At 35.4% G+C, this 18,577-nt stretch overlaps 1 protein-coding gene and 1 pseudogene across 6 annotated transcripts in view; one reads left to right on the top strand and one right to left on the bottom strand.

Moving 5' to 3' along the window:
* KDM6A (lysine demethylase 6A) overlaps nucleotides 1–18,577 on the bottom strand; it is a 182,531-nt gene that overhangs the window by 102,408 nt on the left and 61,546 nt on the right. For 5 of the 6 annotated variants that reach the window (XM_075539642.1, XM_075539643.1, XM_075539645.1 and 2 more), the window contains exon 4: nucleotides 13,897–13,946. The exons of the other annotated variant lie outside the window; for it this stretch is intronic. In XM_075539642.1, coding sequence (XP_075395757.1) covers nucleotides 13,897–13,946 — 50 coding nt within the window. The remainder of the gene's footprint in view (nucleotides 1–13,896; nucleotides 13,947–18,577) is intronic. 6 annotated transcript variants of the gene reach the window in all.
* LOC142435270 (U7 small nuclear RNA) lies at nucleotides 14,018–14,069 on the top strand (annotated as a pseudogene).

Here is an 18,577-nt window from a genome sequence, read left to right as displayed (position 1 = left end):
GTAAATACATAACCTATAGTGATATAAAATTCTCGACAAAATATAGATATATTTTAAAAATCAGAAGCTAACTGAAAATTAACTAAATCAGCAGAACATCTTCTCAAAGAGAAATACACTAAACCCAAATAACTTTATGGGTCAGTTTTTCCAAATTCCTCAAAATAGACTTTTAAAATTTATACTTAATCATTCCAGAATGTAGAAGATGGGAACATTCCTAAGTATATTTTATAAGATGCTTATTATAGCGATACCAGATTGACACCAGAATTAGTTATCAATACTCAGAAAACTTAAGAACCAGTCTCAATTCTGAACAAAGATGTAGAAATTCTACATAATTGCAACCTCAACCCAGAAATACCATGTTGAATTTATACTCAAGGAGGATAAATTTTGCTCAAGGAGGAAAATATATAGAAGTGTGTATATATAAAACTATTTCCAGAGATGCAGAGAAAGTATTATTTTACAAAAGAAAAGTGTTGGCTTAAACTGAACTTTGAAAAAAAAATACCTTTAGCTAAATTAAGGAAGTTCCCTTTTATTCTTAGTTTGTGATTTATCCTGACCCAAAATAAAGATTTACAGTAAGCATTCTTAGTTGTAAACCACTAAAATCATTCCCTTAAAAAGAAGCAAATAAATGTATCACCAGTCTATCAATATGGTTCTGTAATCCTAGTTATTATAGGATAAAAAAATCAAAAGTTGGAAATGAAAAGACAAAATTACTTACAAAGGTAGCACAGTTTACATTAAAAAAATAATGTAATCAGTTAATAAATTTTAATGAAGTTATTAGATACTTTATTTCTACATGGAAAATACTTAACTTAAACGTCATTTATAATAGCTATAAAAATGCACTCTAAAGAGCACATTATGTATAAGATGTATAAGAACGTTATGGGAAAACCATGTTATCAAGTAAGATAACCTCTTAAATAATTTTCAAAATAGTACAAATTAATGTAACTTCTACAAATTAGATGGTAGTATTTAATTCTGACTAATTTTATGCACTATAGTATTTGACTAGATATTTGGATAAAGTGACCCAAATAATCAAATTCTACATGTGCGCTGTTGCAAATCTGGTTACAATCTATTTTTCTTCCTTACCCCAAATGTATGAGGCTTATAAAACACCCCCCAACCATAAGTTCTAAAACAGGGGTTCAAAATCTACACAGCCAGAAAAAAATTTTAAGGTTTTATAGCTAAGAATGATTTTTTAAGTTATATTACAAATGATTATCTAAGTATCTGTTAATAACCTATTTTGCCTCTTGGGCCAAAAAGCCTAAGGCATTTATTATCTGGTCATATAAAAAGTTTGTGGACCTCTGCTCTAGATTGAAAATTTGTGAGTTCCTTAAATACATACTATACTTTTATATGCTACTAAACTTCTTTTCTTGGAAAACCTTTCTAGGTCTCTGATCTGGAAAATTCCCATCTATTGTTCCCAGAAGTATCATGTTCTCTGTGGAGTTTTGCCTTATCTCCATTCAGACTGTCCCACATCTAGGAGGGGGGACCAGAAAACACCCTGCAACTGCAAGCAGAGCTTGCATAGTATGCATTTTTCCAACTAGGCGAACATTGAGCAACTCCGATTTAGTGCACCCAGTGGTGTCGCCTTCAAAGGTTCTCTCTAGTCACAGTGAATTTTTTTGTACAAGCAGTTTCGCTTGAACCTCATTTTGTGTGTGTGTGATAGCCAATTTAAGAGTGGTTTTTTCTTTTCAAGAAAGGTGAACTGCCCATTGATGACAAACCTCATTCGGGACATCTGGCAACTTCCAGAGTAGATGAAAATTTCAACTCATAGTGCATTTGGGGTTCATTCCACCAGGTCAGACTGTTAATCAAGCTTTGTATTTGGACTACTGAAAAGATAGCGTCACTGTGCGACATAAAAGGGCTGATTTGTGGCAGGTAGGTGATTGGTTTCACCACCACAACAATGCACCTGCTCACGCAGCCATTCTCAGTGTGTCAGTTTGGGGCAAAAAAACAGCTTGATTCTCTTGCCCAACACATCTTAATCACCTGACCTCACACTACAACTTCTTTTTGTTTCTATGAATGCAGAGATATGAAAGGACAGTGATCTAGCCACATAGAAGAGGTGAAGAAAAAAAAGAGGGAGGTGCAGTCAGCCATCCAAACAGAAGAGACTGAAAAATGTTTCCAGGAATGGAATCACAGATTTGACGAATTGTTTTGTAAAAAAATTATATAGATTTGAAAAAAAATGGTTTTGGGGGGTACACCACGCCCTCGTACCCAGACACCCAAAGATTTATCCAATGAGTAAACTAACTCATTGTTTACCTTCACCAAATGCAACTTGGGATTAGAACTACTTTACTGAGTTCTATTGCCTACAAAGCCCTTGTCTATGGATGTGAAAGTGACTGACAGAAATAAATCAATTGCCATTGAGTCAATTCTGACTCATAATGACCCTTAGTTTCTTAAATCAAAACTGCACTCCTTAGGGCTTTCAATGTTGCTTTTCAGTGGAGGGAAGATCACCAGGACTTTCATCCAAGGTACCTCTGGGAGGACTAGAACTGTCATGCTTTCAACCTAGCAAAATGAGTGCATTAACCATTTGTACCATGCAAGGGATTCTTCTTATGGCATTATTGGTGGTTTTAGCGTCAGTCAACTTTGATTCATAGTGAGTCTATGGGGAAGAGCAGAATTGCCTCATCAGATTTTCTAGGCTGGAATACTAACAGGAGCATATCAAGAGACAGATCCTTTTCCCATGGAGCCAATGGGGTGGGTTCAAACTACCAATTTCTCATTAGCAGATGAGTGTTCATGGCATAGTGGTTATATGTTGGGATGTGATCTGCATGGTCAGCAGCTCGAAACAACCAGCCAGTCACTCCTCAGGAGAAAGACACAACTTTTTACTCCCAGTTAGTGCCGAAAACCCATAGGAACTGACTGAATGGCATTGAGAGAAGCACTGTGCCAACAGCTGGCATTCGTTGTTGTGTGACAGGGAATTAGTTGATTTGAAATCACAGCAACCCTATAGGACAGAGTAAAACTGCTCCCATAGGGGTTCCTAAATATACAGCTTTACAAAAGCAGGCAGGTCTTAGCACACAGGACCAGCAAAATAGTTTTACTTCAATTTATTTATCCTTAGACTAGAATAGGAAACCTGTTTGTTCTAGTCTTTAAATGGTTGTCTAAAAGTCTTTGGATTTAATAGTTGATTCAGGGTGTCAGCAACAAAAGGGGAGAGGTACATCTTACTAAGAAATCCTTAGGTGGTACAAATGGTTAAGCAATAGTCTTACCAAGTGCTGGAGGCTCAAACCCATCCAAGAACACTAGAGAAGTAAGGCACACTACCCTGCTTCCAGAAAGACACAGCTTTAAGGAGACCATGAAATATAGTTGTTCCCTGCATACCTGTGGTCACTGAGACAGCGTTTACTCAATGGCAATTAACCTTTGTCTTTCCCACGGCAGAAAATATTGTAGAAACTTTTAAAAAGTAGGATGAGCGCGTATTCTACTGGTTTAACAACCACACAGCTATGCTGACCTGGAGACCTCCTTAACCATTTTGTATGCAAGACGTCCAGCTCATGAAGCTGAATAAGAGCACCTCGTATTAATTTAAGGTTCCAAACACAAAATATAGTTATGTTAAGTTCTAAAGTCAAAATTCCATTTTGAATCAAGAATGCAACCTGTCATTTTGGCAACTCTTTATTTTTGCCTGAGAAAATTAAGTTGGCAAACATTAGAGAAGAATATAATCTTTTTGCTAAGAACACACCCTGTACAGGATACAGGGTCCAAAACAATTCTCAGAACAGATGCTTAGTCATAATATAAGGAGGCTTCAAAAAGCTCCCGGGGTGGGGGGGCAGAATGTTTCTACAATTTTTTTTTCAGCACTCTCAACATTTTTAAGATTTATGTATGTCTACCCGAGACAAGTAAAGTCTTCATGATTATTTGGAGGCCAAATGCACTCAATTTTGTGATCAACCTAGTTGTCAGTCGATCACTGAATTTTTACTGAAGTTCCTTATATTTTCTTAAAAAAACTCCTAAACTACTAGGATCATTAGCTGCAAATCCTCTCAAACATGGCAATTTCCAATTTGCAAACTGTTTTGCCGCTCAATAAAAGTTTTTTAAGTTTTCACTTCAACCAGAATCTGCTGTTTTTGCCTATGGACAAAATAGATTAAATATTATTTCTAAGATGTGCTGTATTTCCAAAGTTTTAAAATTTTAAATTAAAAAATCAAAACAAATTCTTACCACCAAATATGATGCTTTTTACCTTTCCCTACATCATTTTCTTGGTCTCAGGGTTAATTTTAGCATTAAGCTGGTTCTAACATTAATTACAGTTCTGTCTTCCCTTAAAGTTCTAAGTAATTTGTTATGAAGCACTTCAAGACAGATGCAATTAAATACACAGTATTTCTCGATTCAAAATACAAATTTGAACGTGAAAACCCTTGAATTTTTGCATTATAATAATTACCCCATATCAACCTATAATTCATAATTAGTGACTTTAACAAAAACGAAAAATAAACCCTAAGTGACCTGAAAAGTTCAATAATCAGGTCCAATTAGTAGAGTAGGCCAACACTAAACTTCTGAGCTGTATAAGAAATATTGAATTACAATTCTCAAGCATGTCCTGATTCAGGCAGTACAAAAGTATAATTTAGATCTCCTTAGTGAATCTGCTTTAAAGACAAGAATTGTTTAATGATTAGCATATTGAAAACATGTAAATTAAATCTCCACAAGCTTTAAAATATTGAAATTTGTGATCCCTATCTGCAGTGTTTTCAATAACAAAACCAGTTTTGAATTTTTATGTTTTTAATTTATTATTTTATTGGGAGCTCTTACAGATATTATAACAATTCATACTTCAATTAGATCAAACATAATTGTACAATTGCTGTCACCATCAGTTTCATAACATTTTCCATCTTCTTGAACTCCTTGACATCAGCTCCTCTTTATTCCCTCCCTATAAAGCCCTGTGATATTATTTGTTAATTTGATAAACAGTTTTATTCAGAATGCTGTGGATTAAATTTTAGCTCAACTCTATCTAGGCCAGAAAAATAATACTCATACTTTAATGAATCAACCTGCCAAAAAATAAATTAGTCAACTGCAATTTAACAGCTCCATTTTTAAAATTAAAAAAGCTTCTTTTCTTCATATTTAATTGTAAATATCTGTTTTTGACCAAGTTCAAATCAGTAAATAAGTTGGGTCTGTTTGTTTAAAAGTTCAAAATTATAACGAGGTATATACAGATTTGTTCAGAACACAATAGAAATACCAGTACTTCTTATCATCTTAACATGTATCTTTTCTTTAACAAGTTTTATTAGCATCTCATCCATACGCCATGCAATTCAATAAGTCAATCATATCAAGAGTTATACAATTATCACTCAATTCTAGATCTTCTTCCTTGTACTCATTGCTACTCAAATTTGTTTCCGAACTGTGGCAAAAATATAAACAAAACATTCAATTCTACAATTTCTACATATATAATTCAGTGCCATTGATTATGCTCTTTGTGTTGTACAACCATTATTGATATCCTTTTTCAAATTATTGCACCACCATTAGGATAAACTCGATGCTCCCTAATGCTTTTTTCCCTTCACCCATGGTAACCATTGTTGACATTTGGTTTCTTTTCTTTCTTAAGTTTTCTTGATCTCGTATCATATATTGTACATTTCCATGGAAAAATCGCTTGTAAAAAGAGTAGTGTGTGTATATATATATGAGTTCTAGAGCTCCCTTCCGAATCCAACATTCATTGTTTGCTCACCAAATCTACTCACCAGCCCCCAGCCCCACGCCATATCTGGATAAACCATTGTTGTCAGTTACTATCTCTAAGCATATACTCCTGTGCTTCACCACAGGGAAATCCAACAGATACAAGAAACAAAAAGGCAAGAAGAAAATAATAATAATATAAAGATTAAAATACAAATAAAGAGTAGGAAAAGACCACCAACATTATTTTAAAAGCCATAGGAAAAATTTCTGTCATGGAAGAAGCAACTTGAGCCTAGAACAAATTCATGTTGAGTCAAGGGGGAGAGTTCAACTTTGACTGGATCCATCATAATCAAGTTACAATCTCTGTCTGATACTAAAGCTATCTGACTCCCTTGCATGTGGCTAGAGGGGATCTGCCAGAGGCTTAACCTGACTAGCTACTCTGTAGATGTGTTTTGTGTGGGGGGAGGCCAGATGCTCACTGGCATCTTCCCTGAAGGCAGTCCCTGCCAGACTGCTGTCTCCCCACACCACAGCCCTGGAGCCCTGAGACCATTAGCTTGGTTCCTGTAGGTGGAGTTCACACCCCACTGATAATGGTCTCTATCAGATGAGCCAAGGAACAGGTCAAACCAAACCAGTTCTGTGACATCCAAGGTTAAGCTGCCATCCCAAGTCTAGGATCCGCCCATCTTGCCAAACCCTCTTCCTATTGCCTGTATGTCCCTAGACCACCCTCTCTCATTACTGTATTACCTGAAGCACAGCCCCTTCCTGTGACGTATGTCCTCACCTATAATTAGGGAGCTTGCATGTCCCCAGAGAATATAAAAAGCCTGGGCTAGCATTAAAGACTCTCTCTCCCTTCACGTGGACCACCAAGCAGGGCAGAGGTGAGCATGCTACTATGAATCATGTCTGACTCCATTTATTTCAATACTTCTCTTCAGTCTCTCATGCTCTCTATAACTTTACTATGATCTTTACTTATTATCGCTGTACAATTGCGCCTACCGGACCGTAATGTTGTGTTAGGAGCTGGCTTCCCGTGACAGTTTTGGGCTTCCCACTGTCCTCCATAGCCTTCGACAAATGGGTGTTCACAATTTACGTTCTGACACTTTTCCCTTCATCATATTTGGCTTTTGTTAATTTTGGGATCACACAGGCTAGTGTGTTAACATACATCTTCAAATAATATTCTGCTTGTGTAAAATACTACACACAGTGAGTGATATTAATATGATAGATGGGTAGGTTGAAAACTATTACAACAAAACTACATAATCCTATATTAAATATAATCCACCATCTAGGTCTATACACGTAAGTGGTATTCTCACATCTCCCCTAACCATTCCCCAGAGAATTCTGTGCTCTTTAATTGATGGCACATCAAAAAGGCAGTTTTGCCATCAAAGGACTCAAATCATCTCTTTTCAATATTCTGGGGGAAAAAAAACAGGTCTGCACCGCAAGATCAAGAATATAAGGGTAAGGTTTTCCAATGGGTCTTGCTACCCTCAAGGAATGAACATATGAGTTGCTGTGAAAGAAAGTAATTCCTTGGTGCAACTTTCCTAGCCCGTTTCTCACCAATTCAGTTTTCAATTTTCTGAAAACTTCTTCCTAGTAAGCCCCCATCCTGTGTCTTTGGGAGATATCATCAAAATTACTCCCTTTTGAATCTGAAAAAGCAGCCAGTCCCCATAACCTTCTGAGCGCTAACCTTGAATTGAACTGGCCCAGCAGATCACCTCAGAAGCCACTGTTTTGATTGGAACTTGGATGGAAAGCACTTTCATGAGGCTAGGACAAGTGCATTACTAAGAGAACTTGTCTGCAGGCATCCATTGGTCACAGAGGTATATTTAAACATGTTTTGTCCGAATAAGCCTGTGTATAAAGCAATACATTTTTACTTAGCCTAACATACATATTAGATCAGTATGCAATTTTCAATCATCAATAAATTCAAACACGTCAATGAGTCAATCCTGAATAAATTTTACAAAATAGCATTTTAAATAGTAGGAATAAAGTTAATGCAAAATATGTATGGAAAACTACACAAAATTGTTGAAGTAAATTACTATATTACTCACCATCATTGAGTTGATTCTGACTCATATATAACACACTAAAGGACAGAGTAGAATTGCCCCTGTTGGAGTTCTGAAGCTGTAACTCTTTTTGGCAGGAGAAAGCCTCATCTTTCTCCTTTGAAATAAATTAAAGACCTGTAGAAGTGGTGAGGTATTCTATGCTTATCAGCAAGCAAATGCATTATTATAGATAACAATTTTCCCAAAAGTGATTCATTCATATAAAGTTATCTCAATCAAAATCCTAGCCAAAGAAACTGACAAGTTGATTCTAAACATTATAGAAAAGGCAAAGAACCTAAAGAAAAAACAAACAAACAGATAAGAACAAAGAACTTAATAGTATACGATTTCACTAAAACAATGTGGCTTAAAATCACAGTAGTCACTGGAACATAATAGAGGTTCCAGAAAGAAACACAAAGTTAAATGGTCTGTTTATTTTTGTCAAAGATTGTTAATTATATTTTCAAAGGATAGTCTTTTATGAACTGAATAGAAGCTCAGTGGGCAATGAGAGGAAGAGATGAACATTGATACTTGGCTCACTATAAGCACCCTCAAATTTTTAAATGCTTTTATCTGCTCAACAATAGGCAAAGCACAGATGGCTAGAAAATATTTCAAAACGTGTATCTGACCAATGAGTTTTCATCAGGAATAGGCATGATTATGAAAAAGTAAGTTTAAAATATTTGTTAAATTACAAGTGATTTTATAAAAAGGATGTACAAAAACCAGCAGCACATACAAGTCTCAAAATAATTTAGTCATAAGGAAAATGCAAATGATAATCAAAATGAGGTGTGTGTGTATGTGTAAAATAGCAACAATTACGAAGATTGTCAACATTGAAACCTATGAAGGATGTGGAAAGCTCATATACTGCTGGTTAGCATATTAAATAATATCATCATTCAACAAAATAGTTAAACAGTTAAGTATACATTTGCAATAGGATCCAATATTCCCAATTCCTTGGTATACCAAAACAAATGAACATCTATGTCAATACAAAGGCAAATTATTTCTGTAGTATTTTATTCAGAGTAACAATAAAAGAGGGGGGGGGGTAAAAACCCAGATACCTAACAATAAATCTCACTCATTCAGACGCACTGCCACTGAGTCAATGCACTCACAGCAACCCTGTAGGGCAGACTAGAACTGTCCACCTGGGAGTTTCTGAGAACATTACTCTTCACGGGATTAGAAAGCTCTTTCTTCTGTGGATTAGCTAGTGGTTTCAAACTGTGGACACTATGCTTAACAGCCCAACACTAATGAATAGGAAAATTAATCATAGCATACTAGTTCTATAAACTACCACTCACAATAAAAAGGAACATATGACTGATACATTTAACATCTCAGAAACAATGTGGATGGTATTTTGCACAATACGAAAAACCAAAGATGACATGCTGCTTGTAAAACTGGAGGGAAAGGAAGCAGGTAAAGTCATTGTCTGGGACAAGGTATGAGAAATAGGAATTACGGGGAAGAGCCACAAAAGTGAACACGTTCAGTGATGGCAAAGTTTTAATATAATTACTCCAAAGCAACAATGTGTACACTTAAAGTAATAGAAATTATACCTCACAAAGGAGAGAGGTAAGAGGGGAGAGGGAGAAAAGGGTTTGAGGAAAATAAAATAATAATGTTATTTTTGTGGAGGTAGACAAAGTTAGTCATAACTTGAAAAACCTAGCAATCATGAAAGGCTAGGAACCCTGGTAGGGTAGCAGTTATGCATTGGGCTGCACCAGCTGCTCCACAGAAGAAAAATAGGTCTTTCTAATCATGAGTGAGAAGAATTTGTCTTAGAAACTCACAGGGGCAGTTCTATCCTGTTCAATAAGGTCGCAATGAGTCAGCATCATCGACTGTAACTACAAAGAGAATTAGAATAAGAAAGGCTTAAAGCCTATCATAAAACTTTTGCCAGAAACTCAAACCCAATGCCAACCAGTCAATTCCAACTCATAGTAAGCCAGACGTGCAGCAACACAGTTTCCAAGGCTGTAATCTTTCCAGATGTAAATTACCACATTTTTCATTCTTAGAGTGGCTGGTGGATTTGAACTACAAGCCTTTAAATTATCAGGCAAGCACTTAAACACTATGCACCAGGGTTCCTGCTACAAATAAAAGAATGTGGTATTAGTTCTTGAATAGAGACTAAGCTAATGAAATGGACCAGAAGGTGCATAATGGAGAAATTTGTATATGGTAATTTAGCATGCAATTAAGGCAACCCTTCAAGTTAGTGGAAGTTGAATTTTAAAAATATAGTGTCCAGATAATTTACCATATGAAAGATAAAATTAAGTGTTCCTCACACTACATACATATAAAAATAAATTCAAATTGGTTCTAAAATCTAAGTATGAAAAATGAAGTTATTCTAGCACGAGAATAAAAACATAGGCAAATTTCCCCAAAACCTGAGAATGAGGAAAAAAACCTGTTCTATAATCAAAAGCACAGGTGGCAATATAGGAAATGACTGATATATTTTATTATGGAAATATTTAAAAACTTCTGCACAGGTAAAAAGAAACCAACCAGATATACAAAAACAAAGCAAAACTACCAATGACAAAACGGATGACAATGTCTACAACCGTTTTAAGATATGTTGTAAATATCTACAAAATTTATAAATTACCAAAAGGTAAATTAAAACTGCAATGAAATACCATTTCACACCTATTAGCTTTTCAAGATACCTAGTGAGAAAAAGAGACAGAGACAAACAGGAAGAGAGAGAGAAAGAGAGGGAGAAACAAGCACTCACCTACATTATTAATAAGTATGAAAAATAATTCAATTGATATTTAGCACTTAGCCTTTGACCAAGTAATCCCAATAATGTAAATAGTAAACAAAGAATTACTAACAATTATATGAAAGACACAAATCAGGCTCAGGAAATGTACAACACAGAAGAAAATAATTAAATTATGTAATAATTCTTTGTGACTTGGAGTTAAACAGATTTCTGAAGTACAAAAGGAAAACTTCAGACATAGGAAAACCTAAAGACACTATCAAGAAAATGAAAAGGCAAACTATAGACTATGAGAAAATATTTGCAAATTAGTTGACATGGGATATTAAAAATACATATGGAATTATTAAAACAGGATGACTTTTAAAAATCCAATTTAAAAAGTCATAGGGTTTGAAAAGACATTTTGCTAAAGACATACAAATAGCTAAATGTTTACAACCTTTTGTCATTTCAAAATAATCTATTGCTCATCAGTTAATTCCAACTCATTGCAGCAACCCATGAATCTCAAGAGTACAACTGCTCATAAGATTTCCTCGACTATAGTCTCTATTTAGATTGGCAATTTAGTACAAGCCACTTCCACAACCTTGGGACTTTTTCAATAGTTGCTAGGGAAATGCAAATCAAAATCATAGTAAGAGCCTACTTCATACTCAATACACTCAAAAAGCAGACAAGTTTTGGCGAGTATCTAGAGAAACTGAAGCCCTCATAACAATACTGGTGGGAATATGAAATGGTAGTCACTTAAGAAATCAGTTTGAGCAGTTTCTCAATCTATGACCCATTAATTCTACCCCTACTATCTACCCAAAAGAAATGAAACTTATGTCCACACAAGAACCATACATGAAAACTCATATCAGCATTATTCACAACAATCAAAAAGTGAGTTCAACGAAATGGTCATCAAACAATGAATACGGAGGAGGCAAAGTGTGGTACAGCCATTCAATGGGAGTATCATTAGGTAATTAAAAAGGAAACACTAAACATGAATGAACTTTAACCTTAAAATTATAAGCTAAATGAAAGAAGCCACTCATCAACAATCACAAATCATTTGACTTCATTTACAGTGAAATACCCAGAAAATCTGGAGAAATTAGAAATAAATTAGTAGTTATCAACGGTTGGGTGTGGGTATAAGATTTCTTAATTCTAAAATAAGACTACGGCAATAGTTGTACAACTCTGAAAATTTATTTAAAATAATTTAATTGAATACTTGCATTAAAAGGATTTTATATTATGCACATTATATCTCACATAAAGCTTTTTTAAAAAGAGACACAGGCACAGATTAGTGGAAAAACATGGGTGTTGCTTATATTTTCCAAACATTTTTATTACCAAAATATATTTTTTTAACTTTTACAAATAAAAAAGTTAAATAAGTCAGTATGTCTGAAATTGAAATGAAACCAAATAAAACCTACTGAGAAATAAGCGTATACTGAAAAATAAACAATGTGAAAGATTAACTTTCCAGTATAACTTTCTACACTGCTTAAACTAAGATGAGAAAGTGGATGATCCACGGCTGCACTGGTATGCACAGCTCTTCATTTAGGTAACTTATTAAAATGTCTAGTTTCTGCTCCCCTCAAAGCACCAATTACAAATAGATTTCATCATAATATTTCCATTTGAGGCTCAGGCATTTATTTTATTGTACCAACCTGGCCTATATAAACACATGTGGGGTTAATTGAAGGGTTGAGGCATAAATGGCTCCGTGAGCCTCGCCTTTCGAGTTCTTGGGTCTCTTGCTTTCTGATGATCACACCAGGGTGCAGCTGCCGTAGCAGTTCCCTGCTTCAGCTTGCAAGGCTGACTTCCTGCGGAGACATCCCTGAGAAGCCACATGGACCTACCCTGATGTAGCCCTGGGTGCTGGAACAGCCGTGGAGACCCCTGCCAGTGCTGAGATGCTTATACATTCACTGACTCGGCTTTTCCTCCTGCAGTCGGCGTCATTGAGTCTGTTTTGTGAGATGGAGGACTTTGTGGATTGGTGTTGGACAAATGGGTTAATGTTGAACTTGTGGGCTTGGGCAGCACTGGGTTGGGATGTTTTCTTGATGTGCACTTAACCTTTATATAAAGCTCTCTCTTATACATTAATTTCTGTGGATTTTTTTCTCTGAAGTACCAAGAGTAACATATTGTATTTGGTACCGGGAGTGCTTCTAGAGAAATAAAATCATAAATATGGCTTCTTAAATTGGCACTCCAGCCTGATTAGTCTTAGCAGAACTAATAATGCTACTTCAACGCCCCAAAGCATGGATAAGTCTGCTACTCTTACTAATCCATGGTGTGAAGTAGCAAAGCTAATACCTATAGATAGATGAGATGCTGGTTAAAGGAGAGGTTCTGAGTGATCGTATCTTTGATATTTTCCAGTTTTGTCAGGATGACAAGTATAGGAAAGCTGGTTGGCTGGTCCTTCTTACAATGGAATATGTGATTAAGGAGAGCGATGGTCTCAGCCTCAGAAGCGCGCCTCAGGTACAGACTAACAGATTTGAAAACTTCCATTTGTGCTGCAAAGGAAAGCCTTCTCTCCTCTAGTAATAGAGCTGACATTGCTGAGCACCAGGTCCAGAGTCTCATTATGCGAGTGACTGAATTACATCGTCAGCTGATTTGTAGACCTAGAGCAGTGTCTGATACCAAAGTGAGGGCTGATAGGAAAAAGTTGGAACCCTGAAACATGGGATAGGAACATATGGGCTGATGATCCTGAAAAGGAGGATATTGAGCCCCTAGAAACAATTGATCCACCCCACTCCTGGTATCATAATGGCGTAGTCGGCAGGGTTAGAGCCTGCACGGGGAAACCCCAATGGAATCCTTTCATCTGAGACTAGAAAATTTTAAAATCACTTTACTATTTAGTTGGCTTTACAACCTGTTAAATCATTATCATTCAGGATCAAGAGTAAAGTTGAAGAAATCTAATTCTTTTAATCAAATAGAAATAATATTGTTCATGTAAGATAGCACAAACAAAATAACATTTATTTTCACTTCCCCAAGCGTCTGTTTTATGTTATGTAGGTAACCTAAAAAATGAAAGAACCATTCATTTTTAGTATAATCAACAATAATCTGACCAAAAAACAAATAGACAAACAAACGTGGACTAACCTTCCAGTAGTCAGATTGTAAACTGTAGTACCTCTGGTATGCAGATAATGCTGAAAGATGAAAAAGAATTATTAGCATAATTATATATTTTATAATCAGAATGTCTTAAAGAATATTTATCTAGTGTTACAGCTCTTTTAGAATTTGTCTAGCAGGTTTTCCGGAAAACCCTTAAAAAAAAAAAGAATATATAACTTAACTTTCCACCGTACCCAATGGCAGAGAATGGTATCTCAAAAGCTAAACAATTTCAAACTATAAGGCCTCCATACTAAGAGCCAATCTTCATACCAAATGTCAGCTATATAAGAATTCATTGATATAAAACCATGGTTAAATCTGAAGCCTACACGTGAATAGACATAAAATGTAGACTACTCCTTGACTCAGCCTGACATTCCTCAAAGAAAAAAACTAATGGGGTTTAAACCTTTTTCCTACTCTCAAATATAACAGTTTATTCTCACGAGGGAACTCAGTTCTAAAAATGATTAAAAACTCACCAATAACAAATCCACCTTTACTTTATTCTTAAGCTACATTTAGTTCAATTCTAAAATAAGTACATCAATCCCATACCCTTAAATCCATCTTAAGGCATTAAAGGATCTGGAAACAGAATACAACCTGACAACCTAAAAATTCCGATGAAGTGGAAACAAAAAGATAAATTAAAGGCTATATGTGTACATTAGATTTGGTGGTGAAATGCTTCTTTTAATAAATTCATGAACAAATTTCAATACAGATCAATTAGGGAAATAGTGTTAGGGTACTAATTAATCACTTGTACAAGGGAAGCTTTAAAATGACAGCAAGAAAATATAACTAAAAAAAATGACAATACCTCACAAATTTTTCAAGTACCCTCTTAACTTTAAAAGATCCCTCGGTGATCCTATAAGTACACTTGTAACTGAGGACCAGCCAAAAGACAAAAAAAGTCTTTGAAGACAAAAGCATGACAGCCAAGCGTAGTAGCTGTGACAGGTTCTAATATGCTGAGGGAATTTTTAAGGCAATTTTATGAACTTTTTATAGAATAAGAACAATAAAATACTTTATGTAATAATAGGCATCTGTACAATAGGAACAAATTGTAAACCTTACTTGAAATACTTTCATGAAATTAGGCAGGTAAGGCAATTGAGGTAGAAACCATTGAAAATGAAAAGAAACTTTTGTTTTAAATTATCATAAAGTTACAAACGGAATAAAAACAATACAAAACTGAAATTCCAAAATGAGTCTCTAGTAAAATAATAGGATACAGGTGGCATTTCCAATCAGTGGGAATTCGATATAGTAACCAGCACTTAAGCATATACATGAAAGCAGAACAGTGAAATTTCTAAATGAGATCATGTACTAAAACAATTCAAAAACAAAGAATAAAGAGTTAAATACAGAAATGAAACCATAAAGCTACTAGAAGAACTTATTGGGAACCAACATTTGTCTGTTGATCAGTTGCAGAAGGCAATTTCAAATTCTGGCTCAATATGTAGGTGCTAAAATAAGGAGTATAAGGATAAAAACTGTTTGAGTAACAATTTGCTTACCAAATTCCTTCACTCCCTCAATAATGCTAAACATGCATGCACACTCTCGTCAGGCAAACTCTTCTCTCGGCAAGTTGATCAAATACATACATAGAAAACTTCATCTCCAACAAAATACTGCCCAGTCAATCAGTTCTTAGCTCTGCCTATGTTATATATTTATACAGCTAAAACTTACAAGAGATAAAGGTCAAGAAGATAGAAAATAAAAATAGGGGTGAAAAAAGCAACAACAAAAAAAGCCCACAATTACTTTTCTGAGTCTTAAATAAGAGAACACTGCGTACATAAAGAGGGAAGGGCAAACCAGTTGCTCTAAAATAAAATTCTGAGAACAAAATATTAAATAATTCAGTAGAAGGACTAGAATCAAGAAACTAATTCTCCCCCCCAAATAAACAAAAAGACAGAAACAGAAAATAGGATGAAGTTAGAGAAGGTCTAAGGCAGTGGTTCTCAACCTTCCTAGTGCCGTGACCCATTAATACAGTTCCTCATGTTGTGGTGACCCAACCATAAAATGATTTTCGTTGCATCACTGTCTTTTGCTACTGTTATGAATCGGGTGACTCCAGTGAAAGGGTTGTTCAACCCCCAAAGGGGTCACAACCCACAGGTTCAGAAACGCTGGTCTGAGGTATCATTAATGGAGCTCCAAGAGAAAAAGAACAGAAGGAGACAATTTAGGAACGAATTCCAGAAAAGTTTCCAGAAGAGAAGGCCAACAGTTGCTAGTTTTAAAGAATAGAGATCAATTCTAGAAATAAAGCAATGGAACAATGCTTCCAAACATTTGAAAGAAAATAATTTCCAACCTAAAATGACATATTCAAACCAACAACAGTTATACGAGTGTACTAAATATGCAAATTCTCAAAAATATCGAACTCCCAAGGTATCCTTCCCCACGAAGATGCTAACGAGCATAATTCCCTAAAAGAAGAGTATATACCAAAAAGAAGATATGTAAACTATAGGAAGCAAAAAATCTAACAGAGAAGACAGAAAAGGGGAGGTGTCTCAGAATTGGCAGCTATATCTCAGACTCAAATCTGTTGAGGCTTCACAGCTCTCAATATTCCACTGCCCTGTACCTGTACACCTTCAATGGAAGAATAGTATATGCATATGCATCTGTCTCAGATTCTCAGCTTGGTCATGTGCTACAATAGCTCCTAGAACCCCCAACACCCTGCTCATTCTACAAACTAGATGACATGAGGGCCCTCATCTCATAACACTTAAGTGCTCTATTATTTCTTTGATCTACTATTGTTTCATTGATCTACTTTTGCCTATTCTCTGATCATATTTATGGCAAATTTTCTACTACCTGGCTCCATAGTCCTCCAAGATGTCCTAACTAATACTAGGTATTTGTGTGTGCCAAAATTCACGCATCACCTCTAACCTACTGACTTCCCCTCAAAAGGGGCTCTTGTGAACTCAGGAAATCATGAGTCAAACTGACTCAAGTTTCATTTGTTTACTTCTCCTGAGAGTCAATAGTAGCAATACGTGTGCTTGTTGCTCAGTTTTTAGAAACAATATTTTGCTGAGCGATATATTCATCAGTGACCTTTAAAAAAAGAGAAAGGAAAGGTAGAGAGGAGAAGGGAGGAGAAAAAGGTGAAGGGAGGAAAGACACTGCGACAGTATGAATTTTATGCAAAAAACATGTGCATTATCCCAGCTTATTTTCCAAGCTATGGCCCCCATCCCCATGCATTACTTCTGTTAAGTGTGCTATGGCAATAGTCCTTACGTCCAAACTGCATGTCAATTTTTGTAATCTTCAGTCAAGTCAGTTATCACCCCCATGGAAAAAATGTCCTAATCCTATGGCAACTAAATTCCTCTAAAGTCTTTAAAAGAGAATGAGAGAAAATCATCTGATTGGAAACCCTTATAATGCTTTAAACCTGTTTAATAATGATGACAGCAAATGTCTAACTCGGCTCTCTTTGGAAGACCCTAAATCATCTTCACTGTGTGATCCCGGTCTGAGCTCTTCATTGGCTCAGTCCATATTCATACCACTGAGAAATTCTTTTTAACTGCTTTAGGCAAGATTTCCTTTTTCTTGTTCCAATTAACAAAGAATAGTGTTCTCAAACATTTTAAACAAAATCAGCTATCAATATATTTTCTAAGCTTAGAAGCTCTTTAACCCTTGGAGTTTTTATTTATGGACAGATTTCCCACGGTTTTTCCCCCATAACTGTTTTCTACATTTTAATTTTCTATGAAATAAGCCCATTTAGTCTTTATAGATTAAAAATAATAAAACTACAATAGTTAAAAAACTGTATGTATCACTTAATGACAACTAAGCAGCAAGACTAACAACCCCATGCACAAATAATTTTCAAGTCTGGGTCTCTATTTATGTGCTCTTAAATTAGTGTGCTCTAGTATTTCTTTTATATACTAGTTTCCTTTAAGTAAGTTACAGTATTACTTTTCATTAAAATATCTAACAAAGTATAAATTAGTGTGCATTACCAGCAAATATTACCCTACAGAACTGAATATATTTTGCTGCACATTAAACGGTTTCACATAACAATAACATATCCCACCACTCCCTTCACTGTCACCCTGACCCTCTGCAGATTCACTCAAACTCAAACTCAGTGCACCATGGAGTTATTAATTCTGACTCTTAGTGCCCCTCTCAGAAATCTAAAGGGGCAGTTCTATTTTGCCCTATAAGCTTACTATGAGTCTATAGATAAAAGACAAAAACTCAAGAATGTTATATAACCTGCTACAAGTAATATAGGTGTTAAGTATGAAAGTTGGGAAATAAGCCTAACTGCAAACCCCACAAATGTACCTATCTCAAACAAAAATTTCCATTTCATTAAAAAAAATGTACACTTGACAGAACATAATAGTGGTGTACTAAAGCAATAACATACCAACAAGCCTTCACTAAAAGCATACTTCTTGAAAATAAGCACAACAAACCCTATCATCAAAAAGGTAAGACATTCTTACTTCGAATACAGTTTTTCTTAGTTATGGATTTTGGGGGCAAAGGGTGGTATACAGTATGAGTGCTTTCAAGATCCTAAATGAGTAAGAATCTGAGTTGGCAGCTTGATACTGTTTAA

This window comes from Tenrec ecaudatus, chromosome X (assembly GCF_050624435.1).
Source record: "Tenrec ecaudatus isolate mTenEca1 chromosome X, mTenEca1.hap1, whole genome shotgun sequence".
NCBI lineage: Eukaryota > Metazoa > Chordata > Mammalia > Afrosoricida > Tenrecidae > Tenrec > Tenrec ecaudatus.
The sequence above is the reverse complement of the archived record's forward strand: the minus strand, read 5'-3'. Positions and strand labels throughout refer to the sequence as shown.